At 38.4% G+C, this 25,771-nt stretch overlaps 2 protein-coding genes across 3 annotated transcripts; one reads left to right on the top strand and one right to left on the bottom strand.

The window, feature by feature from the left end:
* The first annotated feature begins 693 nt into the window (after positions 1-693).
* Positions 694-6,903, top strand: LOC103380056 (tetratricopeptide repeat protein 38-like). The gene is made up of 7 exons (XM_008311858.3): positions 694-780; positions 976-1,014; positions 1,485-1,566; positions 2,735-2,900; positions 4,722-4,881; positions 5,775-5,848; positions 6,757-6,903. The coding sequence occupies exons 3-7, from the start codon at positions 1,515-1,517 to the stop codon at positions 6,842-6,844; spliced, it is 540 nt and encodes a 179-aa protein (XP_008310080.2). The 5' UTR covers positions 694-780; positions 976-1,014; positions 1,485-1,514; the 3' UTR covers positions 6,845-6,903.
* Positions 5,369-25,765, bottom strand: tspan33b (tetraspanin 33b). Of its 2 annotated transcripts, XM_008311857.3 has the most exons (11): positions 20,590-25,765; positions 20,190-20,333; positions 20,000-20,122; positions 16,760-16,817; positions 16,101-16,228; positions 15,865-15,939; positions 12,335-12,430; positions 11,894-12,022; positions 9,811-9,972; positions 7,859-7,997; positions 5,369-6,867 (listed from the first exon to the last, which is right to left on the bottom strand). In XM_008311857.3, the coding sequence occupies exons 3-10, from the start codon at positions 20,093-20,095 to the stop codon at positions 7,929-7,931; spliced, it is 813 nt and encodes a 270-aa protein (XP_008310079.1). In that variant the 5' UTR covers positions 20,096-20,122; positions 20,190-20,333; positions 20,590-25,765; the 3' UTR covers positions 5,369-6,867; positions 7,859-7,928. The 2 variants fall into 2 exon arrangements, with proteins under 2 accessions (XP_008310079.1, XP_024911925.1); XM_025056157.1 differs by having other exon boundaries at positions 20,000-20,333.
* Between the last annotated feature and the right edge of the window lie 6 nt (positions 25,766-25,771).

The raw sequence follows: 25,771 nt of genomic DNA, 5'->3' as shown, positions 1-25,771 counted from the left end.
TTACCATCGTGAAAAAAGTCCCAAAAATGCGTCCCAAAAGTTTATATAAGTTTTTTCTCAAAATTCTCTATTTTGATTAGGAATATGCATGAAAGATAATTTTTCAACTTCTTACTAAAAATGACATGAAAGACCATTGAGTGTTCTCAATGGTCTTATTTAATGAGAACATTAGAACATGCAGGCAAGATAAAATTGCGAACAAGTTTCATCATAATTTTTCACCATCTGTCCAATAACGACATGATAAATTAGGATTTTGCCAAAAAATATTTCTTACTAGAAAAATTCTGAAAAACCTAAAGATAATATAACGTTCAAAATGTTTTTTTAATTATCTGCTCAAATTGTATTTAAAACATGTAGAAAACTTCAAAAATTTTCATCATCATTTTTCTGTCCCAAAATATTTTGCTAAAATTGGATTTTTCTGATCTGAAAAATTAAAAATGTTTTTCTAAAAAGTGTTCAAAATTTATTTCATGCCCCCTCATGGAACAGAATTTTTTTCTTGCCCTCATTTGATTTGAAATACTATGTACAGTTAAAAAGACTCAAAACTGAAACTTTAAAACTTGAGACTTGACTTGAGACTTGTCGGTTTAACTTGGGACTTTACTTTGGAATTGAGGTTAAAGACTTGAGATTCACTTATGACTTGCAAAACAATGACTTGATCATTTGAAAAAAAACCCAATAGAATGTGTTTTTTTATTTCAGGTCTCTGACACCCTGGCAAGTCATAACTATTGGCATTGGGCTCTATACTTCATCGAGAAGGTAAAAATTGAGTTTTCTCAGTCAAGCAATAACTTGGCAATGGGAGTGTGTATGGAATTTGTATTTATAATGTCCTTTACCCTGAGTAATTTTGAAATGAGGGTTGATTATATCAGTGGATTATTTTGGGATTAATTTGTGTCAACACAATATATAACAAATTTGTCTCACTCACCTTCCTTCCCTTCTTCTCAGGGGGACTATGAAGCTGCTCTGCAGATATATGATTCTCAGGTTGGTTTGTGTTTAGATTTTGCATCAAAACGTTGGTGGCATGTTGGTCTGAGTTATTTGTATATACCAGAATGTTACCAATACACAAGGGATGAAGACTAAAAGCAATGCATTGTTCATTTCGTAAGTAAAGGAAGCTAGTGTGAGTGGATGGAAGTCAAGTCCCACCACCCATTTCAATGTCATCTGCCAAAGCTGATGATTTTTTAATTCCTTTTAAAACTACACAGGGTGGAAGTAAAGCTCGACTCAGCTATACAAGAAAATTGCATAATGTTACTTAGGATTGTCCCATGCCAGTATACAGCAGGCATGCTTAGATGAAGTCGGCTGATAGCCATGAATGTTTAACTACTGGTGTCGAAGGATTTCTACAAAATATGAACGACTTTCTTTCTCTGAAAAAATGTTTGATTGGTGGTCTGCCATTGTAGGTTAATTAATTTAATATTATGTTCACATTTTTTAAGGTGTTCAAACGTTGTAAAGCTTCAGGATCCATGTTGGACACTGTGGACTCCAGTTCAATGCTCTATAGACTGGAAATGGAAGGTAAGGTTCTTGTGTAAACACATCAAAACCATTTCAAAACCAAAACCAATTCTCCTTTTGATAAATTACACTAATAGAAATGAAATATGACCATGTAAAAAAACTATTATAAAAGTTTAACTGTGCCTGACATGGGTGATGAAGTAAAGAGAGGACATGGGTGATGAACTAAAGAGGGGGAATGGGTGTTGGGGGACAGAGAAGGTACACAGTCCGGTGACCTGTTAAAATGGAAACTGTACAGTCATAGCTCAACCTCTTGAGCAGAGCAGTAGTATCTGTGCCACTGTAGATTTACATGATTAATAATGAAGACAATATAATGACTGCAGTGTCTGTTAACATTTGGATCAGGTCCAGAGGAGGAGCACAAACTGACCCAGAGAAGATCCATTTATGGCATCATTTAATGTGTTAAATGTTTATTTTTGTAACCACGTTGGATACAGAGTTAAAGTAGTCACTGAACGGTGAGACAGTTACTATAGTAGTGTTAATGTGATTATGATGGAGAAGAAGGTGCCACTTCAAAGGTTTAAAGCTTGAAAACACAGTGTAATTAATCTCAAAAGCAGTTTTAAAGTAGGCAACTGGACTCACCTCAAGTAAGTTGAAGATGTTCGTCCTCACATCCAAGGGGCTTCATCTGTAGAACTGATTTTGAGATTATCATGTTGAGCTGGATTACTTAGAATATCCAGAAATAGGTGTAATTAATCCTAACTTTATATTATAAAGTCTGACGTCATGGTATTTATAAATGTCGTTGTAAGTAATGAAAATTTCAGATAACAATGACACCATTTACTCCATAGTGTTGCTTATAATTTGAATGTGTTCACAGTCTTCAGATGTTAACGTCGTATGAGTCAGAGTTGTTTCTGTTTATTTCTTAGTTCAATGAATCGTTAGGATTCAATGAATCCTAACGATTTTTCTGTTTGTCAATGCAAACCTAATAAATAAGATGTATATTTGTCATATACACATCATTTCTTGTACCTGACTAAGTCAACCTAATGGTGAAGTAAAGACTTTGCTACATTTAATAAGTTAATGATGTGAAACCCAAATGTAATTTTCTGTTTAAGAAAACACTTGTTGTTTTGGTTTTTTTTTATGCAAGAAATATTTAAACAAACTTGTTTTTTTATGGTCTATGTTTTAGGTGTGTGCACAAAGGATCGTTGGCAAGAGTTGTTTCAGGTAACACAGCCTCACAACGATGACCATGTGACCTTGTTCAATGACCTCCATTTCCTCATGGTGTCGCTTGGAGCCAAAGAAAGTGGGACTTCTCACCGTCTGCTGGAGGGCCTCCAGGAGTTGGCTAAGTAGGTCCTCTGTTCTGCACCATTTCTTCTCTAGGCTGCACACCTTAATGCTCCTTACATAAGAGCCACCCAGGACTTGTTTAAATCAGAGACAAATACAAGGCTGAGCTTAGAACAGAGTGAGTGCATGCAGTGAGGGAGAAAAAGAAAAAAAAACCCACAGAGCTGCTCACTATCTCAGAGACCAGGGCCCTTCCCTCTGAAGCAGATGCTACAGCAGCAGTTGCTGCCACTGGAGGTTTGTGGTCATAATGTGTTCTGGCATCCTGACCACTGACAGCTTGTGATGTCAATTTAAAAACCAGTGCATCACATTCTTATGTCCTTTCACCAAGACATCGATTCACAAGAGTTCAAGATTGAGTTTGAACAGACAGAAAGAATCAAGGACAACTCTATTCTACAGTACCTGGGAAGCTGCAGGCGAGATTAGCGTTTATTTAATTCCAGCACTCTAATATACTGTACTCCAACACTTTACTAATCCAGGAAAGCCTGAAAAGAGCATAGGGTTTTTTGGAATTGCACAACAAGGAAATCTTCCCTGATAAAAAAATAGCTAGTACAGCAACATGAAGGTTTTATGTATATGGTAGTGGTTTTATATTAGAGAACTATATACGTTCTAAAGTAATGTAAATCATTACATTAGATGGGAAATGGAACCACTATTTTGTGGTTTCATGGTGTAGCGGTTAGCACGCCTGCCTCACAAGCAGAGATTTGATTCCCAGAGGAGCCACATACGTGGTGCAGATCTGATCTGTTGTTTACACAAGATTTTCCCATGTGGATCAATAAAGTTCAATTTATTATTATTATTATTTAAGTTGAAACCAAGAAAGTACAACTACGAGAGAAAACTATAGTTCAAAACTGTTATCATTTAAATTTTTCTTAATAGCTTAAACATTTTCAGATATGTATTGACACAGTTCTAACTTGTCATGTCCATTTCCAGGGCTACTAGGTTATACTGTAGCTTGCTGTTTATTCCTGGATTGCATAATGCAGTTCATGAATGAAACATGAGTGTAAAACCTTTCAACTCTGTCTTCAAACTGACCTTCTCAAGGAAAAATTCTTATTAGAGCTAGACTCTGCTGTGGAAATCAAGAGCTGGACATTTTTTGTTGCCCCTCTATCTACTGGCCAGGTGTTGTGGACAGTTTTGTTGAAGTCAATTTAAAATGCAGGTTTTTGTTTGGACTTGGACCTTCACTGTTCCTGGGTGTCTGTCCAAACAGTCATAGGCTTCACATTTTCCTCTTCTGGATGGTAAATGTCAAATACAGTCTCCTGGGCCAGAGTGGTCAGTCAGCACTGATAAATGAACTACACCATGTTAATTTTTAAAGCCAGGAGCAATTTGGCCCATCAGCGTCCATGAAAGAATGCCAGTTGACATTCACTTTATGTTCTGGCGGCATTGTGGTGAAATGTAGCGCATGAATGTGAAAATATGTTTTATTCAACAGTTAAAAATACGGCTGCCCATTGACAATCGATTGTGATCTACCTGTAGTTTGCTGGTTGATCACTAGAAATTAAAAAAAATGTAACTCACTAATTCCCGACCACTGTACCACGACAGCTGTACTAGGAGAGATAATCAAGTGTATTATGCTGTATCCAATATCACTTAGTTGGTCTTTAAACTAAATGTATTTACTACAAATATTTTGGTACTGTTCATCTGTGCTACAGGGTATTTAAATACTTTCCATTAGTTGGCAGTAGATGATTTGAAAACCATCGACTTTTAAAAGAAAAAAAACAACAAAGTACTTTTGTGACACTTGGTTTTCATCCTATTTACAGGGAACCAGGGGAAAATGAGCAGCATCAGCGAGCGGGACCAATAGGAATCCCCATGTGTAAGGCTTTTATTGAATATGACCAAGGAAACTACAGCAATGCAGTGGAGCTCCTGTACCCTTTACGCTACAAAATTGTAGACATCGGCGGCAGCGATGCTCAGGTAAGATTTACAGCCGGGTGTTAAAAGCCACATACAAGAGAAAAGTCAACTTTCTGTTATAAAGTGTTTAGCCTTTTTTTGCTATTGTTGATCATCCTGCACTGTGCTTTTGTGAGAAAAACGAAATCCCTGTTGGTGTAAAAGTGGAGCAGAGGTGACGAACACTTGACATAAGAGCTTGAGCCGTTCAATCTAAGAACATGCCTCATAGTGAGAGGATGTGGAGTGCAGCAGTGTATGAATAATGAATCTCTGTGATAGGTGCTGTTGGATTTCATGTCCTTTGTGCTCGTAAACAGTTTCCAATGGCCCAGAAGCTTACAAAAAACTCTACAGAGCAGGGATACGGGGACAGAGGGTGTGGACTTGTGCTTAGACGCAGAGTGTTTTTCACTGGGTCAAAGGTCCAGTAAAGGAAACCACAAGCCATAATAATTTCATATTAATATCAAATTGCCCTTTTATTTTAAACAAAATGACAGACTAATTTTTTTAAATGACATTTTCATTCATTTATTTTCAAACATGGTGACATTTACATTTAATTGAACCTCCTGCTGGTGGCAAAATTAATAGACTTCCAGTTTTTCACTTTTTAGCCCAAACTGTATTGATCAGTAATAATTCTGTTCTTGCTAACAGCCTATTAATGCCTATTGACAGATCCATGTGCTAATGAAAGCAAATTAAAGCAAAGGAAAGAAAACCTTATATATTTTACAGTTTACACTCAGCAAATAGGATCCTAGTGGGTCAGATGTGGCTTGTGGTGCTCCCCTTTAGGGCCTCTCATATGGAGCGTCACAAAAAAAAGAATATAAAGTAATTATTTGTTAAAAAAATATAGACTTACCAATAGGTTTGTTCATTATTTGTCTACTGTTGTTTTGCAGAGAGATGTCTTTAATCAGCTACTTATTCAGGCGGCAATGAAGTCGGACAACAAGCATCACCAGAAACTGGGGAGGTAATGCACAAATCCTGCTCAGTGAATGAAAGAGAGTCCAAACATGAATCCATTGTAATGCAGTATGTGTGTGTAGGTTCTCAGTCATCCAGGTCAACTGGACAGAGTAGATTTTTTTAAGACATTTCACCTCTCATCCAAGAGGCTTCTTCAGTTCTGACTGATTCTGCGAAATTCTGGTATTTATCCTCAAGAAGGCTGCAAACACGTAACAAGTAGGTACGAGCAGGTATTGCAGAAAGGGGTGGGGGTGGGTGGTGGAGGTGTTGTGAAACCCACCCTATTCTATGGAGGGCGGGAGTCACAAGGTTAGGAGTGTGAATGGGGAGTAATACCATAGCTATGGACTAATAGTTTCACCTGAGCGACACTTTTGGCTGGGTGTCCTCTGAAATGAAACTGTGCTCTTGTTTTCAGGGAGGGGGTTGAATTTTTGGGGGGGAGAAACTATTTGTCCATAGCTATGGTAGCACTCCCCACTCACGCCTCTAACCTTCTGACATCCGGCCCTCCTTAGAATAGGATGTGGTCCACCACACCTCCATCACCTTTTCTGCAATGACTCTCGTCATGGGTTTGCAGCCTTTTTGAGGATAAATACCAGAACTTCCCAGTCGTCAGTCAAAACTGAAAAAGCCTCTTGGATGAGAGGTGTCTTCAAAATACCTACTCTGTCCAATTGCCCTCGATGTAACTATTTTTGGATTTTAATGCAGTACAGTTAGGCTACACCTGTCTTCCCATCCATGTACAAAAGCAGTTATACATTTCAATTATGTAATCTGTATCCCCTGTCTGTAGCACATGTTGGACTTTCATTATTGATCAGGGCAGCTCCTCATCTTGTACTTTGTCTGAATCAGTGTTCCCCTCCATGTACCATGTTGTGTTTTGCTGAATTTCCCCAGATGTCTTCTGGTCGAGCGTGATGCTGTGAGACCAAACTCCCCTCTGACTCATCGTCTGATGCAAAGTGCCCTCTCTCTCCATGCCTAAGACTGCTGGGCATCCGGAATCCCCTATGAAAAAAAAATAAAGTGAAAATTGACCAAAAATCTGTATTGCAAATTATTGTTGTCACCTACACTCTAATTGTAATTAAACAGCTGAATGAGCTGAAATCCAAAATCATTTTATACACACCTTTTAACTGATATTTTAGATTATAATATTAATTAAAGGCAATATTACCTTTAAATTAGCAGTAGCTGTGTTAAAGGTGCAGGGAGATTACATTTTAATTTAAACCTAGGTCTTTTATGTGGGCTTCATTTTCACTTTAATCACAAGGACATAGAAGTAGTCTCTGTGATCATCTCAATGTCAGTAACAAAAGGAAGTACCGTAATTTCGGGACTATAAGCCGCTACTATTTTTCCACACGCTTTAAACCCTGTGGCTTAAACAATGATGCAGCCAATTTATGGATTTTTAAAAGCTAACAAAGTTCATACCACTAGCGATCAATGACTTTTCTGGTAGGCTACCGTGTGTTATACTAGTAGCGTATGTCTGATAATAAAGACCCCAACTTCCCTGTTTCTGTTTACCTCTGCTGTGAAGTGAAGGGAGTTAGCCCTGGAGCAGATTACTAAGTCTCTCCTGTGCATTCCAACTACAGTTGGGGCGCCAAAGCAGAAAAGAGCTAACATGTAACCAGCCGTGTTACACGCACTGCTCAGAAAAAAGCATTTATTTAATTAAAAGTAAAATAAAATCTTTCTGTGTAAATATCCCATGTTACAACGTCGACACCTACGGCTTATAGAGAAGCCAGCCTATATAATTACAATTATTTTTTTCTTCTTAAATTTAATGTGTGCTTCTTAATTTCAGATGAGCTCCATAGTCCAGAAATTACGGTACAAAAAACAATAAATATTAATTTTAGATATTTTGTGAAAGAGTATTAACAAACAACTCTAGTGCATCAAATGCACAAAGAACAAGAATTATCCACAATCATTGCGAATGCATACACAGAAGAAGAAGAAGAAAAAATGTCCTTGCCTGTCCCTGAAGTGCTGAGTGAGGTACTGCTGAGTTTCTCCTGACTCTCCTCCCCTGTGTCGATGTGCTCTCACAGCATAGAGGTAATCTCATCTTGGATCTGAGAGATCAGGATCTGGGACAGCACGATCCCTGCAACCTAGAGGATAGCAGCTGTCAATGTAAATTACTGTCCGTCTCTTGGTAACTATACACCCTGTACTGAGCCTTTCACACTTACTCTGATGTTCAAAGCAGTTCAGATATGAGAATATGACACTGGAAAATACCTTTGGAATAAGTCAGTAAAATGTATCATAATATAGGGAATCATTAGGGGTGATGTTTATCTTTCTCCCCTGAGCCAATACTAGAGTGTTTCCTAACAGAATTTAACCACAGTAATCATGATGAATTACTATAATATTTATTCAAAATGTATCGTTACTTAGATTGTTAATTTCATTTTAAATGCAAAAAGAAAAAATAAATTTTAAAATCCTTTTCCTCTAGTTTGATATGAAACACTTATATTTATAGCCCAAGTCCTATCTCCCCTCCCCCTCAGCTTAGGAGTACTTGGAGGGGGGCCTGAGAAATTATGAACGCTGCTCTTCAACGTGGACATTATGTAAATAAATCTAGTTCTATTACTAATGCAAATTCAGTATTAGATTTACTGCATATCTGAACAATATGAATGCTAACGCAATTGTTTTGACATCATGTGTAATTCACTAGCCTCCCCCTCAGCAGAATCACCAGAGACCCCATCAGGCTGACAGGTTAGCGAGACCTTCTGTCAAAGCCACTGTCTACTGTGTGAGAATTCTTTCTGACGGTACCTGAATCATTTTAATAAATGAGTAGACTAATTATTTACAGGCAGCTGTGATGGTTGTTAATGCGATTTCATGGCCAATGTAACGTGTTGACCTGAGTTATTAGCACTGTCTCGCTTTGGGATTTGGGACACTTTCTGCGGCAATGCCTCAGGAAATGGTTTACAAAATGTCAGTGTACTCTTTTCATTCACACGTAATCCCACCATACAGCACACAGGCTCCTTCCACCTCTCTGCATTAACAAGTGATTTCATTGGAGGTGAGCAATAAATGAATAATGGGAAGTTAAAATACCAGGAGTCCACAGTGCCAAGTTATTGATCTCTTTAAAAAAACAATTTTTTTCTTAAATTGGTTACATTTGTGGAGTTTATAGTATATATTATATATTAGAGTCCAAAAACCCCTCCCTCAGGGGGACTGACTTATTTTTTTAATTAAATGACACAGGATGCTTCAAATCAATTGCTGTTCTTGTCATGTTTTTGTTTAATTCCTGCTTTCAGCTGTGCTGATTGAACACAAAGACGGCTCATTTTTCTCTAATGTGTCATTAAATTGTCAAGTCCACACTCTTTTTTTTTATATTAAATTTAGTATAAGTGTGCTGAAAGGTTGTCAATGTTAGTTAATTCATTTAATAGTACGCTATTTGGATAAATTACTGTATGTGGTAACTTCCCTTTGGGATCAATGAAGTATCTATTTATCTAAATTGGGTTGTTCTGAGGCATAATGTATATTTAAATAACTGGACGTAAAGTAGAGCTCTGCTGCAATACAGACCAGTAACTACTGATTTTCAAACAGAAAAACACTTATGTTTGCACTTTGTTTTTTGTCTCTATCATGATAGCTTAGCTCTAGCTGTTTGAGCCATCATGATGCAGGGTATAACTCACTCTATAAATTATATTGCTCACAGCCAATGAAAACCATTGCTTTGCTTCCAAGGCAGGACACATGAGATTAATTTTTGGACCCCATATGGTCTGTGACTCACTTCTTTTAGACTGCTATTAAGTCTGTGTGTACCACATGTATATACCACTAGGTCTATCTTTTCCAGTTGGTAAAGAAAAGCTGAAAGTTACTGAAAGTTAGGTGTAGCAATTCTGAGTTAGGTACCTGAGGTAAAGCAAGCCCCAAGGCGAGAGCCCCCACCAGCAACAAATGGGACTCAATCCACAGCACTGCCCTGTCTGCACAGCCGACTGGGTAGATGGATTTGTTTGCCTCCATGTAGTTCTGGGTTTGAACTCCAAATCCACACATGGTGTTAATCACTGCCTGTGAGACATATTGACAGAGACAAACAGGGAGAGCGAGGGGTGTGAGGGTTGTAAAGATTACCTTGATTACCACACAAACCTCACACTTTAATGGGATGCTGCCACAGGCTGCTGTTCCACATCTCGTGTTATTTTCTATTGACTAAGACATTAACTATGGTGACAGCAGAGGGGCAGCTTTGTGCAACTCTGCTGATCACAGAGATTTGGAATTAAAGTAAGAAAATGACAAAATGTTGATTAAACCACATCCATGTGGTTTGACAAGCACTGGCTCCCTGAGGTAACTCTGCAGTAGCAGACTGTGGACAGTAGGTTGCAGCACTGTTTAGGCTCTAATAAGGGTTGATTTCCATTTTTAACTTAACTGGTTGTCATGTGCTGTTTCGATAAAAATGATGTGTTATTAACAACAGTGTGGAGGATTTGCATTTACAATTTACATTGCTAGTGAACCCCAGTGTGTTCAAAAGCCATTGCAATAACATCCATAAAATAATATGGGACAACAATTATAGTATACATAGCACATCTGCAATTAAATACAGTGGCTATGACTTTTATATAGTTATACTGACTTTAGGCCAATGGCGACTCTGGTGTGTCACATCACTTCAGCATCAGGGCAAACAGCTATTACTGCTGCTGCCTGGCTGTGCTTAGGTCTATCAGAGAGGCAGCTTGTTAGTCATCTAAGCTTTAATCTGTATTTTTACTATTAGGGAGTCTTTGGGAAACCGCTAAAAAGGTAGAAAACCTTTTTGGTATTAAGTGTTTCTTCAAATGGCAATTTATATTTTCTTTCCTTACTGGAAATCACTGGTGATTTTGTCCTGGCTTAGCTCCAGTTATAACTGAGAGCAACTTGAACCGAAAACATTTAAAAAGTTGACACTTTATTAGGAACTTGTTTATTGATCTTTAGTCCAGTCCTATTTAGCCTTTTATCACTTTGGCTAACTTTCTTTGGCTGCAGCACTTCCTTTCAGAGTGTTCCTAATGAAGATTTGACAAACTGTTAAAAGATGAGTTTAAAGTCTGGGTGTATTTATTTGCCCCTGTGAGTGAGTCTTTGCTTCTATGTAACCCAAAGGAGTCACTTTATAATCATTGTCCATAGATGTGAACACATTTTTTTAAAGTATATTAATACATAAATATAAATACAGTCCTTTATTTAATAGTGACAGATGGTGACTTATTATTAAATGGCTTAGTTTCATTTTTTCCTCAAATGTCATCCTACAAATTATTTTGACTTAATCTTTGGGGGATAGAGAAGATGCAAAAGGAAGAAAGTAAAACCACAGTACTGTTTCACCTGCTAATATTTGTCAGCCAAAAACCCATCTGTCACTTTGTTTCTAGAACATTCGATCTTGGAATCCTTATTTGTTATGAATATAAGTATAAAAAGATTTAATGTCAGAGGTGTTAACTGAAGTTGGCTTAACTTTTAATTTTAAATGGAAAATGTAACAACTAGCTACAACAGTTTGTGCTGTACTTGGGGAGCAGTCGTCCAATACCCTCTTGTGTACACAGCTGTAGTCCATTTAGCCAAATTGTCCAAATTAATATAATTTTTCAAAAATCAAAAATTTGTTGTTATTTTAACTATTTTCACAATTGTTTGTTATGATAGATTTTTGAAAGTATTTTAATGGTATATTTGCATTACAATGACAATAATGTTTTTTTAAAAAGTTAATGTTACGTCACCTGTTATTTTACTTCTGGCAGATAGAACTTATTCTAATTCTGTAATTTGATTTGATTCCGTAATTTAATGAATATTTATTTTTTGGGGGAATACAGGATTTTTAAAGGTGTACCACTGCAGTAAAAAGGGGTTATGCATTTACATTTTTTTGTTGCAAGTTATTAATATTAAAGTCAAAGAAAAGGGAACAGCTCACCTCTCCTGGAACACGAGTGCAGCAGGAGTAAGGTACAGCACAGCGCTCAGTGCTTGGGTTAGAGAGAGTGCAATTAAAGTACAGGTTCCATGACCAGTCTGTGTAGTTGTTCCACCCACAACACTTGAACTGCAAGGAAGAGAAAAAAGCAACAACAACAAAGAAACAAGTTGTTTTTAGTGGACTGGGCTTCCTGCGCAACTGGGAAACCCCAGGCTGACAGGTGAACCAACACATGGACAGCTATGGTTGATATAGACATTCCCTACGTTTATAAGCATGTCACATAAATATGTTGAAAATAATGAATCTCAACAGCCTTTATCACCAGCTGAGAAGTCTTGATTTAGTGAGCAGATAAACAGCAGGCACTCAGGACATGTGATGTGGGCAGCTCCATATTAGAGCACATTCATTCTAGCATGAAATTGTTCAAAGCACCTCTTTCTGGATGTAATCCATCAGATTCTGCAGATCCAGGTCATCTCGATAGTGCACAATTGCTTTCTTTACAAACTTTCCCACAGCGCCACGAGCCTGGGAGAGAGAACACATAAAGAAGGTTAATCTCTTACATTTTCAACAGAGGTGGTGGTCACAGCTGTACGAGACTCTATAACCAGCGTAATAAGATGCCGAACAATGTGAAGATGGAACATTTAGACTTTGTGGCTTATTTATCCTGTGAAGATGTAATGATTCAGCAGAGGGACTCCTGCTGCAGGATGATGGTCACAGAATAACAATAAGTAAACAATTTAAACCTTGGAGACCAGTGCAGCACTTTTAGCAGCAGTTAGGGATGAACTGATCTGAACCTTGGTGTCTGTGTTGTTCCTACACTGGTTATGATTATTCTAGGAGACAGGGCTTCAATATTTGAAGAATTTATGTATTTTATGCATAAAGCAGTGCTTGAACAAAATATATTTTTCTTTGACACAACTGTTCAAAACAGCTGTAAATATTGGATTAGATGTTGTGTCACTAGGTGTGTAAAATTGCCCAGATACAGTATGTGCTAGATATTTTCCCCAGCTGTGATATTTACATAAAGTCAAATTGTTATAAGTAAAAAAAAAGAATACATGTTTAATGTTAAATAATTTACACATAAATCTATGTCTCTACTTTTTAATTCAATAGCCTTTATTGTTTATTAAAATCTATGTTATATGAGAAGAGTATTTAATATTCTTATGGTGTACTTTCACTCACTGCAAGAACTCTCAAAAGATTTAGAAAATTCTGAAAACAAGTAGGTGTGTGGTGGTGCAGGCTGAGCTCACATGTAATGTATGCTAATAGAAACACTCTATGCTAATAAGCTGCTCAACTTTAAAATTTCATTAAGCTTGAAATTAACTTCTGTTACTGCTTTGCTAAAGGCTCTAAGAATTGTTCGCGTTAAAGATTGTGTAAGGGTAATGTTGACAAATAACTGTTAGCTACATTAAAATAGCTCCCACATTTTTATCCAGGAGTCATTGTCCAGATTTTCCCCCCTCCCCTCCTTCTGTTAAACACATGCTCCTGGGCTTCTGTGCCCTTCGCCCCGCCTCCTAATGTCATTAGTGGAAAAGCCTCCTTTAAGGGATCTGTTGAAATAGAACATTTGGTTCCACTTTGAAGTGCCGAAGCATTTGAATCATTTAGCAAGGAAGGATGCTGGGGGGCCTGTTAAACTGCTGGGTTTAGCAGCAGGCAGTCCACGCACTGACAGAACACATGGGAGAGGAGAGTGGAGGTACTATCAGGCACCAGACAGTTCACCTCTGCACAACACCACCATCAGGGACCGCCACTGACACCGCTGCCACCACTGCCTCTTGTATTTTATTCTCCCTGGATTCCTGTTGCTATGAGATAATTAGGCAGTGGAATCTGTTTCCTAATATCACTGCCTGACACTGGGGTCATAAATGGAGCTCAAGTGGATATGGAGGTCACCCTGGGTCACAGATGTTACCCTGTCTAATTCAGACTGTGCCATTTTAAGAAGCAATAAAATGGATAAAGCTGCGAGGCATAACATTTAAATATAAATTAATGTCTCTCCCATTCAAGACATGTACACAATCACCTCAGCACTTCTCTCTGTCTCACAACACAGCCATATTTTGAATCTCAAGTCTCCTGCCTGTGTCAGGCTAAAGTACACATGTAGTGCTTTGTTTTACAGGCAGAGCAACAGTGTTCACAACAATCCAAACAGCTGCAACACAACTGACAACAACTGGGAATGAGAAAAATAATTCAATATTATTTCATTGACACGATTTAAAATCAATAATGTTTGCAGTCAAACTATGATCTACTATGAACTATGAGTAGACAACAATTCATCATTAATTATGTTGTATAAAAGGACACATTTCTGAAGATGTTGCCACTAATAAACTTTAACAGCACCCAATCATATTTCCTCATATTTTTAAAGATGTTTCATTAATTCTGATGCATATTTTAAAATGTGTCTCTTTTATCAGAATATGAATACCTTTATAGAAATATAAATATAAAACATTTATATCACTTTGCATTGTTGCATACACAATAACATGTAAAAACATTAACCTTTAAATTTAGACTACACTGTGATGAATCCAGATAATGAGCACCATGCAGCGGCAACAGTTTGAAAACATGCAGTGACTTTTCAACAACGAAACTATGGTCCATCCTGAAGCTGCATTTGTGTTTCCGCTTTAATCAAGTGGGAGTGGGACACGTTTTTATTGTATAACAACAGCTATTTTCTTATCTATTGTTTAACCATGCCAGTGCTTCCCACAGAGCACTATAATTGTCTCCTCTATTGCAGCCATCAAAACAAAGAAGACTTCACCTCAAGGTTTGGCTTACAGACTACAACAACAACACAAGGCAACAATCGCTGATGTATTCCTGGTCCTTAGTGGGGTAGTGTCTGTATTTTCCTTTTCAGGGTATGTAGGAATCCTGAAGTTAATTTCAATACTTTTGACCATTTTTAAGACCTCATTGCCACTGACTGCAAAGTTTTCACAGTTCTCCAGCACACATAACTGCTAATTGGCAGCCGCTGAGCGACACCTGTAACTTATATTGTTAGCAGTTATATGTGCTGGAGAACTGTGAAAAATGGTAGCAAAAGACCATCAGTGGGACACAGAGACGCTTCAGTTGAGTTCTCATAAGCATATCTATATGACAAAATGTATTAAAACATGTAGCCGTTAAACAACATCACACAGCAACACGATAGCCACCGACCCCATAGCTTTAGCTTTCGTATTAGCACCTCGGACCTCACTCCGTCACTTCATCATATTTTAAACATTTACTCACTGGTGTACGTATAGAGCTTACTTAAGCTTGTTTATCAATCATATCGTAATGATTAAACCAGGGTTTAAGGCCAGACTAACCTGAGAAAATGGTACCAAGCGACTATTAGTGGGACACGGAGCCAATTCGGTGAACTTCTCAAAAGCAAATGGAAGAAATACACGGAAATCGCTACCCTTACAACACCCCCTAGTGTACAAAATGGAGAAGTCCTCCAAACTAAGTTTCCCAGGTGACATTAGAACATTCCAAAATGTGGGCACACATCAGTGGCATTAACTTAGTCGACCAAATGTATCTCGCGATTATGAGTTTTTAATACTTTTTTGGGCCTTTAGTTTCATGATATGGATTGATCTATTTTTAATCCTTTTTATGATCCTATAGACACCCTGTATTTCTACTGTCTCTATCTGTGTGTTCAAATGACTCGACTCCACCAGCTCTACATGCTGTAGGTAATAAAGGTGCAATATTTTTAAAATATGTGAAAGAAAACACACAAACAAACAAAAAAAACAGATTGGGACATCTTGGCATATTTGTGGTCAATGTTGTTGTCGCTGGTGCTGCAGAATAGAAGTGGACACCAGATGTGACCTTGGAGTGCCTTTACATGATACCTGAGTCAGTGCACAGACCTGGTCAGAATATGAAAAGCCCATTATTGCTATGGCCAGCTGGATCAGAAAGACCAGTGTCAGGCTGAAGGAGAACTAAGGGACAAGAGAAACACATGAATAAATGGTAGGCAGACAGACAGAATCAACATGGACTGATTTGTTGATTTAGCCTTTGATTAAAAGTAATTTAATCTACCACATTGGAAGCAAACCACAGTCGCTGTATTAGTGAAAGTGTCTGTAAGATGTTTTACCGTCTTGAGAAGTTGAATGTTCTCTCGCAGGGCTCCAATGCAGCCGCAGAAAGTAATGAAGAACATGACCACCCCCACAGCAATTAGGATGACAGCTGGGTCGATCAGGAACGTGTCCCGCACTGTGTCTGGCAGCGAGACAGGAACATCACAGCCTCTGTTTACATGTCTGTCTGCTCTTGTCTTTTTTAGAGTCATTTTTTTTTCATTTGTTTACATTTCACCTCTCCCTTCATCACTTCTTATCCCTGTTCAGAAGAATCCACTGTTTATCTCTTTAACCTCCCTTGTCTACACAGGCTGCTGCTTTAATATTTAATGATTTGCCGTGGTTCTACATAGCAGGGAGACAAAATTGGTGCACTAAGCCAATCTTTTTTATTGTCTACACTTTTTAATTTGTGTTCTTCCAACTGATTGTAAACACAATGAAACAAGGTAGAATGTGACTAAAACATGATGACATTGATTAGTACGATAATACTTTTAGTGAGAATGGCTGGTTCAAGGTAAGGAATAGAGAAACAATGTAAAATATAAGTGACAAACATGCTGCTGACATCGTTTTAATAAGAAAAAAAGACCATACAACCCATAACAAGGGATATGTCATGTTTAACACCGGCACAATGAGATTAGAGCAGTCACCTGTGGCTTACCTGTGGCTTTCTGGAGTTTAGCATACACTCCAATTCCAACTATTACAAAAGAAAAAACCTGAGGAAAAGGACAGAATAAATACAAAAATAAATATAACAATATTCTCTTCATTATTCACAGTCAAAACATAATTATCAAGAAATAATAATAAAATAAATAAATAAATAAAGATGAAAGGCAGGTTCAATGTAGTAGCAGGAAACACGAGAGATATGTTGAAGTGATTCTTTAGTTTAGTAGTCAGGAAAAGTGTTTCCTATTTCTTCATATAAAGTTTACATTTTTTTCAGTAACTGGAATAAAACAATCTATTGTCACTGTACATATACAGAAAACACATTTGTCCTCTTCATTTGAGAAATCATCCATTCCATAAGGTTGTTAGCTCAACATATCACAGCCTTACCCACGCTGGTATTAGAACCTGCAACTTTCTAAAAGATCATCATGGGCTACAGGCTGATAAACTGCTAAAGTGTTATTACACTGGTAGTCTGGCAAAATGAAGCAACATTTCCTAATCTGCCTTGGGCACCGTGCAACCAAAGCAGGTGCAACACAATGATCCAAAAGTTCCAGCCAATCCTAAATTAGAAAAGCACCAGTTATTCATTTGTAATCATTAACTTTACTGTGGTAAACCTGCTGTGTAGAACTGACACTGCTTCCAGTTGACTGGTTTTGAATTCTGAACATTTTGTTTTTCCATTGTCAACAGGAGAACAGGTGTGTTTGTATGATGAGCTGAGATTTTAATATGAAAAATCACATTAGTGAGGAAGGAATAGCACGGCATATGTGTCTCAGCCTTCATCTGAATTTGTATCAAGTAAAACTTATTTGTTAGAAAAAAAGTTTGGTTTTTAGAATTGTCATCATTATACAACTCAGCAGTGCTTTGTGTTTCATTGGTTTTACTCTCAAATGCAGAGGTAATGTTGTCAGTGTGTAACAGAGGGACATTGAAGGGATTAAGGCTGACGGGCAGAGGTGTTTGTGTTTTTGTCTCTAATGTATGTGTGTTAGACCTGTTCAGTTTCTTTTCTAACATGAAGAGAAATAAAATGTTGAAAACATTTCTATTGAACAAACTTCAAGACACTCACACCATGAAGAGCAGTGGTGGTGAGAACACCTCCTTCAACAAGGTCTCAAGACAGTGACAAAAGATGGCTGAGTTGTGAAATTGCCTCAGAGTGTGTCATAAAGTTTGAAACTTCACTAGGACACATGACAACACAGTGAGCAGTGATGGTAAAATTACAACTTCCTGTTCAACACTAACTTTCTCTTTCTCACTAACATTACAACTTCCTGTTCAACACTAACTTCTCTTTGGTTTCCCCTGATTGTTTTTTTTATTTGCAGCTCTGCAATTCACACACACAAACACACCTGATTGGTAACCGCGTGTCTGTCTGGACACAGTGGCTTTGGTTGAGCCTGTGTAAACACACATCTCTCATGTTCGGGTGTTTGCAGCAGATCTCACGGGGTTAAGACAATTCATGGCACGCAATTTGCTATGATCGAGGTGTAATTTTCTTTGACAGCCAGACCTTTATGTCTAACACAATAATTCTGTGTGTTCTGTAACAGTGATTTATTACTGTGAAATGTTTGGTTTTACCGCTCCAATGAGTTGACACACACGCAGAATACATCCCTGGGGCAGATTTAGACTTTAGACTTTTTAGACTTTGAGGTTGTTTTTTCTTAATACAGTCAGGTCTCTGTGTGGGAGTGGGCACCTGCTGCTGCATTTGCGAGTTTTAAGAACGATTGACAGTGAGCATTTCAAACAGGACGCACACGAGCCGCAGCCTGCGAATATATTCTGACTCCATTTTTAAAGGGATGAATCAGGCTTCTCCTGGCAGATTGCGAGCGGAGGTGAGCACCAGCCGAACTGAGCCGTGGGGACAAAGGCCTGACGGATTAGGTCCGCAGTTTTCACATCTGAGCCCGTGTGAAGGGAAAACAAAGGAGACACAAGCTGAGCTGGGGTTAAATTCTGATTGGCTCTAACCACAGTCTGTGTTTGCCACCTCACTGTGTCGGTGTAACAGGGAAATCACATAACTCACATCAATTTTCTCATATTAGGCGTGCTTTGTATGTAAAACTATTAGTGTAGCTACACTGATGTTTTACACTGTCTCTGAAAGACAATATTACTGCAATTATTACTTCAATAGGTTGTTAAAAAGTTTTCTGGTTTATCACAGTGCAAATAATAGCTAGAAATACATATACATACATATACATATATACACACAGACACACACACACACACACATATATATATATATATATATATATAGTTAGATTAATCTCGACAGGAAGGAGAAAGTAGGTGACAGGAAGCCACAAAAATAGCTTCTTGAAGTTATTGTAGTTGTATTTTTCTTTGTCTGAATCGCTTGCCTACTGTACCTTCAACAGATGCTGCTCTTGGCAGTAAAAACACCAACTAAGCAGAGAGTGTTTTGCTCCAACAACACCAGCACAAACTGTTCTATCCAGGCCTCAACCCTCACTTTTTCATCAGGTCGTTCCGTTTAACGGACAGTTCTTTAGGTGATGGTTTTTTTATTTACCAATTTACCAAAAAGTTTTTACAAATTGGCCCAAAAGCACTCTCCAATCTTCCATTTTGACAGCTCTAGTTCTCCCCCATATAATAGTCCCCCTGGTTGGCAATCAGTGCTCTGACTGTTATGGAGTCTATATTTTGTTGTTGTGTTGTAAAACGATGCAGGCAACAAATGCCTCTCTAATAACAGCTGCTGACAGCAAACATAGAAAAACCTTCAGATAGCAGCAGGCCCGCAGAGTCACAAGGTGTTTGACCGTTCAGTCTGAGTCTGGACTGAGCCGTTTGTTGCCGGGCATTTAGTGTCCAACATAACTGCAGTAAATTTAAAATGTGTATTAACAGGGAGGCTTGTTGGCCCCACTGCACGCAGCTTCCCATAATATCTACATTGAATTGCCTCTTTTATTATTCATGGACTTTGTTTCCCGCTTTTTGTCTTTTTTGTTTTGCTATTCTTCATAAAACAATTTACATTTACATTACATTTCGGGTTACCTAATTCGCCGATGGAAGCTGGTGGTTGAAAAGCACTGAATTATTAAGGATATTCAATATGGCTGCTTAGAAGCAGCTGTGTTTTTGTGGGTATGGGCCTGTGCCACTGACGGATAAACATTGACCACCACAGGTCTCTACTCACCCAAAATAAGAAGCTGAAGAAGAAGAGAAAATATCTGATCCAGGGATTGACGTAAGAGAAGGTCTCTGCCCTCTTTAGACTCTGGTCGCTGTCCATGGTTTTTAATGGTCTCTACGAGCCGACCTGTGAACAGTTAAAGTTTCAGTCAGTCTGCAGACCAGTCCCACTCTAACATTATGATTGTGACAACCTGAATCGGTGAGAGTGCTGACAGGAGTGTGGGCCTGGCTAAAAATGGGGCATGGGGACCTGACGCTGAGCTGCAACGCTGGTAGAATCCAGAACTGTCCATGTAGGATGGTGGGTCCGATTACAGTCAGATGACCAAGTGCAGCTGAATGGACAAAGATAATTGGACCATTGTCAAAGTTCTTAATGCTGAGATTTTGCTAATATGCAAAAACCTACACAAAACACCCCGCCCACTATTGTAAGCCACCTTAAATCCTAAATAATACATGGAAAAACTTGTTTTACAACTATAATATTTCATATTTTATAATATACTCCATCATATTTATATTATTTATGTAATAAAAAAATCATATTGACAATTCGAATATAGGTCGACATGTGGCCTTGTGACTGACCCTGTAAACTGCCCAGGCTCTTGACAAGTAGTGGGACCAGGTCCAGCTCCATCCTGCAGTAATGAAAAAGATCAAGCAGTAAGAGACTGACTGAATACATATACTGAATAAATATACTCACAGACAGAGATACTCCATGGAACCTGTGTCCTTCTGTCACCACAGGGGGCGCTTGATGTCGTAACTAAAAAGGAAACCCTGTGATTTAGTATTCACATACAGCAGTGCCAAGGACACTTTGGATTTTTATAGGTTACTGTTTGAGATCAAATAGTATTTGAACAACATTTCTACAGTATCCTCATGTTTCTTGGGTTTTCGTGTAGACCAGTGGTTCCCAACCATTATTACAAATATGTTTTCATTAAGAAAATCCCACGGTGCACCATCATTCAAAAATATCACAAAAGTATATGTAATCTAATACAATGATCTTCTAGTTTCAATTTAGTCGCAATTTACTTTAAAACCTAGGCATGTTTAGTTGAACATGGCATGGATATACTTGGATGGACTATACTAGTAGAAGGGTATTTTTTTGTCTGTCACTGTTACATAGAAGAACAAAGACCAATAATTGCAGTAAATAAACAATACTTTTCAGACAATTAGGTGAAATGGGATAATTTTCAAAGGTTTGCCTGATGATCTGTCAATGTACACTACGTGCTGCGGTACACCTTTCCTCATTGTCTTTTCCTCCTGCAAAGAACCCACAGAAATAAGAATGGATTATTTTAATTGCACTTGAAGAAACATGTAAAATTAACAAGTACCACCTCTACAGCTGTGATGTTGTGGCTCATTCAGGTAAAATTCAAAAGACCTTCTGTGTAGAGAAAACACAACTGTCCATGGATAACATGACCACGGTAATCATAACCAGTAAATAACCCTCACACTTGTTTCTCTGCAATTTATTTGAATACATGTTACTTATACAAAATAATCTGTACAAAGGCTAAAATATGTCATAGATTTGCATAGGAGAAACAGAGTGACACAGAACAGAAGCTCGGATGGAATGGCACAATACACACATTTTCACAGTTGGGTAAAAAGAAACACTCAAATAGTCAATTTGCACAAAGCCGTTCTGTCAATGTTGTATAAACATGAGACAAATTGTCGACAGCACCCACTTTCATCATTTCCCTTTTGTTCTTCCAAACACTCCTCTGACACTGGCGGCTACCATTAGCTCATCTCAGCATCTTCTGGACACGATTCCCGCAGGTTTTCAAAAGAGGCTATTTTAAGGCAGCGCTGCCACTCTCTTTTTCTGAAGACACCACGGGATTCGCTGCGACACAGATTCTCTTTGCAATTCATGCCAATTTCTGTCTCCTGACTGAAGAGGGAAAAAAACCCCCAACAACATCAGATGCTCTTTAAATGCTGCTGAGAAAAAAAATTCAAAGTGGCATAAAAAGAAACACATCAGAAAGAGAGAGTCGTTAAACATGAAGGCAATGAGTGCCGGTGTGGTGGGATCTTTGAGACACACTTTTGCTTTATTTAAAAAATAGTTGATTTAGAGAGGATAAAGAGATGGTACCAGAGAGGGTACCACCTGCTATAGATATTCAGAGTGCTTTCACATGTAGCAGAAGACTCCACAGGACAAAGTTGGCAAGTATTAGATAGCAGTAGCTGGCAAACACAACATCAAACACAACCATTTCTAGAGCATAAATTTCCACTGCTCACTTGTTCAGTTGCAACATGAGAAAGGATAATGTGATTACAGGAGAACATGTCAGAGATGGCAAGAAAACCACATGTCTGAAAATTCTTCATAGCAGAACAAAATCCCCATTACCACGTGTGCATTCCTTCCTTAACCTCCCTGTGAATTATTGGGCATGTTTCTAAGGATGGGAATCACCTTATACTCATTCCAGAAAACAATAAAAAGAAATTACACTACAAAATGCATGTAGTCAAAAGAAGAGAAAAAAAAACATTACAGAAATGTAATTTAACATCAGACACTGCTACCGTAGGTACAGGGAGGAGCACAGGGAGAAGAGCTATCAAAGATAATGAAGTACACAGAGTATAAAAAAAGCACGTCTGTAAATGAATATCAGTGGTAGACATGCTAAAAGAGAAAATAATAAAACAAATTGTTTCCTGTGTCATGGTGGTCACATGGAGCAGGGGTGAAGTGACTTATATCTGCTATAAAAAATGAGTGTATTTACATCTGGGGCTGACATACAGTTCTGAAATACTGCAGTAAAATTTGCTCACAGCTGTAGAGTCATCTAATAGTATTGTTGGGAGTAATACATCATGGGCCTTTACTGGCAGTTTTAAAAGACGTATTGAAAAAAAAAATAGCAGCCCTTGCTTCTTAATTAAAATACATCTTAATACAAAGTACATTGACAAGTACTGTCTGCAGTATGTGATTGGTACGTGTCCTCTGCGTATAAACAATATTTTATTTATGTCTATCAATTCTGTCTTCATTGGTTTGATGGTGTGTCTCAGTTGTAAGGACCATCAAACCAACATGTGACGTGGTCTTACTCCAACTTCCATGATTTATAATAACCATGACATTGGTGACAGGAGCAGTAGGATAAACATCTGTCAAAAAAGTCATACCTAACCTAGCATTCTCAAACATTTGCTTTGAGGTCTAAACAGAACTGTGAGAATGTTGGCACAGTCAGATCAGCCTGAGTCTGCTGGGTGGGTCAGTGAAGCTGGATGTCAGGTCAGCAGACAGACAAATTTCCTGCGGGATTTCTGTGAGGTGTGTTTTAAACATTTTCCAACCTGTTTTTTTTTGTTCTTTTTTTCCTTTTAAATAACAAGCCTCAACTAAATATCGTCTGCTGCTCATCTCGTCTGACTTCACCCAGCCCTCCATCTTATCTTATCCAGGACGGAAGATAACATCACAGTGACTTCAGCCGCTCTGGCGAACACAGCTGTATTTCTTCGGTGCCACTGCTGCTCAGCTACTGTACATATATATGCAGCCCATTCTGTCTGCAGATTTAGGCAGTAAATAAGAGATGTGTGGGGTGTTTGTGGAGGCAGCCAGGCAGCCCAGACGTGACCACTTGTGCCTGTGCTGTGCTGTACATCAGCAGCTGTCATGTTCCCCCTGTGGACGCCACGAGAGGAGCAGGATATATGTGGGCAGGCAGTGAATCAGAGGCAGCAGGCTTGCTGCATATTAGACCAAACATGACGCTTTGCAAATGGAGCCCCTGCACTGGGCTGCTTGCTCTTAAACAAGTGAGTAAACACCTAAGACCACCTTACATCCAACAGCCTTCTGGTCCAAACAATTTTTAAAAAATCCAAACAATTCCTATGATTTTTATCCTAATCATGTTGTTTCCGCTTTTGTCAAATTGATAAGATAAAGAAAGAAATACTACAGACTTTGGACATATTCTGTTTTGGCACCTACACAGAGATTTCCTCTCAATGTTATAAATCACCAATGCTGTCTTTTCCTATTACTGAGGAAAAACATTACATATTTCTATCATTTTAATGATTTTATGGGTTTATTAAAGCCAACAGACAGATGACGTTAAAGTAATGATGATTCAATAGATGTCGACATTTTCTGTACATTCAGCTGTTGTCAGTTACAGAGGTGTTAGTGAGTGAGAAAATAAGGAAGTGATTTGTCTAAATCTCTGTGTTCTACACCAGATTCTACTGCTGTCAGTTACCGAGGCCAACATGAGTGGGTGAACGAAGAGGACATTTTGACACAGTTGTCTCCACAGAAAAATGGCCCCCACATATGGCAGCGTGTGTGGGTGAGATTGATGCAGTGGCACAGGCATTTAGAAGTCGAGTAACACAAAAGCACCTTGAGTGTAAGGAACCATTGGCTTTAGGGTTCGTCCTGTTTAAACACTAAAAGTCTCTGAAGTAACCTTCAGATGAATTAAATGCAGATTCTCTCTCATTTGTATGAAACAAGAAATACTTTAACGCCATCTGACCCCCTTTCAGGGTCAGAAAGTTTGGAAACATTAGTAGACCAGAAACATTTCGTATAAAATTAAATATGTTAACTGCTCTCTAACCCCTGCCACTGCGACTGTGTGGGACTGAAACGACAGCCTGTTGTGACAAATAAGTTACAGCCCAGGGAACACAGAAATCGTAAAGAAAATGGCAACACAATGTCACACAGTGAAGCCTGAAGAATGAATGCAATGACGCAGCGTGCCTGTTTGTCTGGTATTATGTGTGGTCATATTTTAATAAAATATAATGATCTCCAGGTTCCAATTTACTAACAATTAACTGACTTACTACAAAACCTAGGGGCCTGTTAAGTTGAATACAGCGCTGATATATAGGCAGGAATTGAAGAAAGACATCCTATACAGGCTCTGAGTCTCTTGTTAGTTTTTTTCTTTGTTTTTTGTTTTTATCTTTTGCACCAGTATTTAATGGTTCCTCGGCTAACAGTTGCACAGACAAAGACACATTATTTGCAGTACATAAATAATGATTTTCTGAAGAAATTAATTAATTAATCTAATTTTGTAACATTGCACCTGATGATCTCTCACAGCACACTGCTTGGAAATCACTGCTCCGAGGCTAAGTTCTGTTCAGACAATCGCAACAATCATTGGCCTAGAGCGGAGTTCCCTCTTTTAAACAAATGTGTGAATCATTGGGCCACACAAACTATTCACTATTCACTCAAATTCACACCTATGGTCGATTTATAGTGAAGAACCTCAACCCTGTCCGTTGGCTCTTTCTTTAGGATATTTTGCAGGTAACAACTTCTACATCATCATTTTTCCAATGAATGACTGTCTATTAGTGCGGGGCCAGAAGGACAGACTATGGTTTTGTTGCATATTCTAGAAAGTCTTCTGTGCTCATACTTTGTAAAGTATTCCATCATGACAAATGGTAATCCTTTAACAATGACACCTCTGCACCTCCTCTCTCCTCAGACACAATGAAGGACATTTTCTCCTCGCGAGTCGGCACAGCATTTTCAATTTCATGGGGAACGGATGTGTGGACCTCCTGCGGTGACTTTGCAGTAAACAGACTTCTTCTGCGGTGCTTGTTACCATACCTATCTGTTTCAGCTTTGATCGGCCCACACAGTGGCCTCCCCCTACACTCCGTTGATAGCAGGAACACAGGGAGCTCACAAAAGAAAAAT

The sequence above is a fragment of the Cynoglossus semilaevis genome, chromosome 6, assembly GCF_000523025.1.
Source record: "Cynoglossus semilaevis isolate Cse_v1.0 chromosome 6, Cse_v1.0, whole genome shotgun sequence".
Taxonomy (NCBI): Eukaryota; Metazoa; Chordata; class Actinopteri; order Pleuronectiformes; family Cynoglossidae; genus Cynoglossus; species Cynoglossus semilaevis.
The sequence above is the reverse complement of the archived record's forward strand: the minus strand, read 5'-3'. Positions and strand labels throughout refer to the sequence as shown.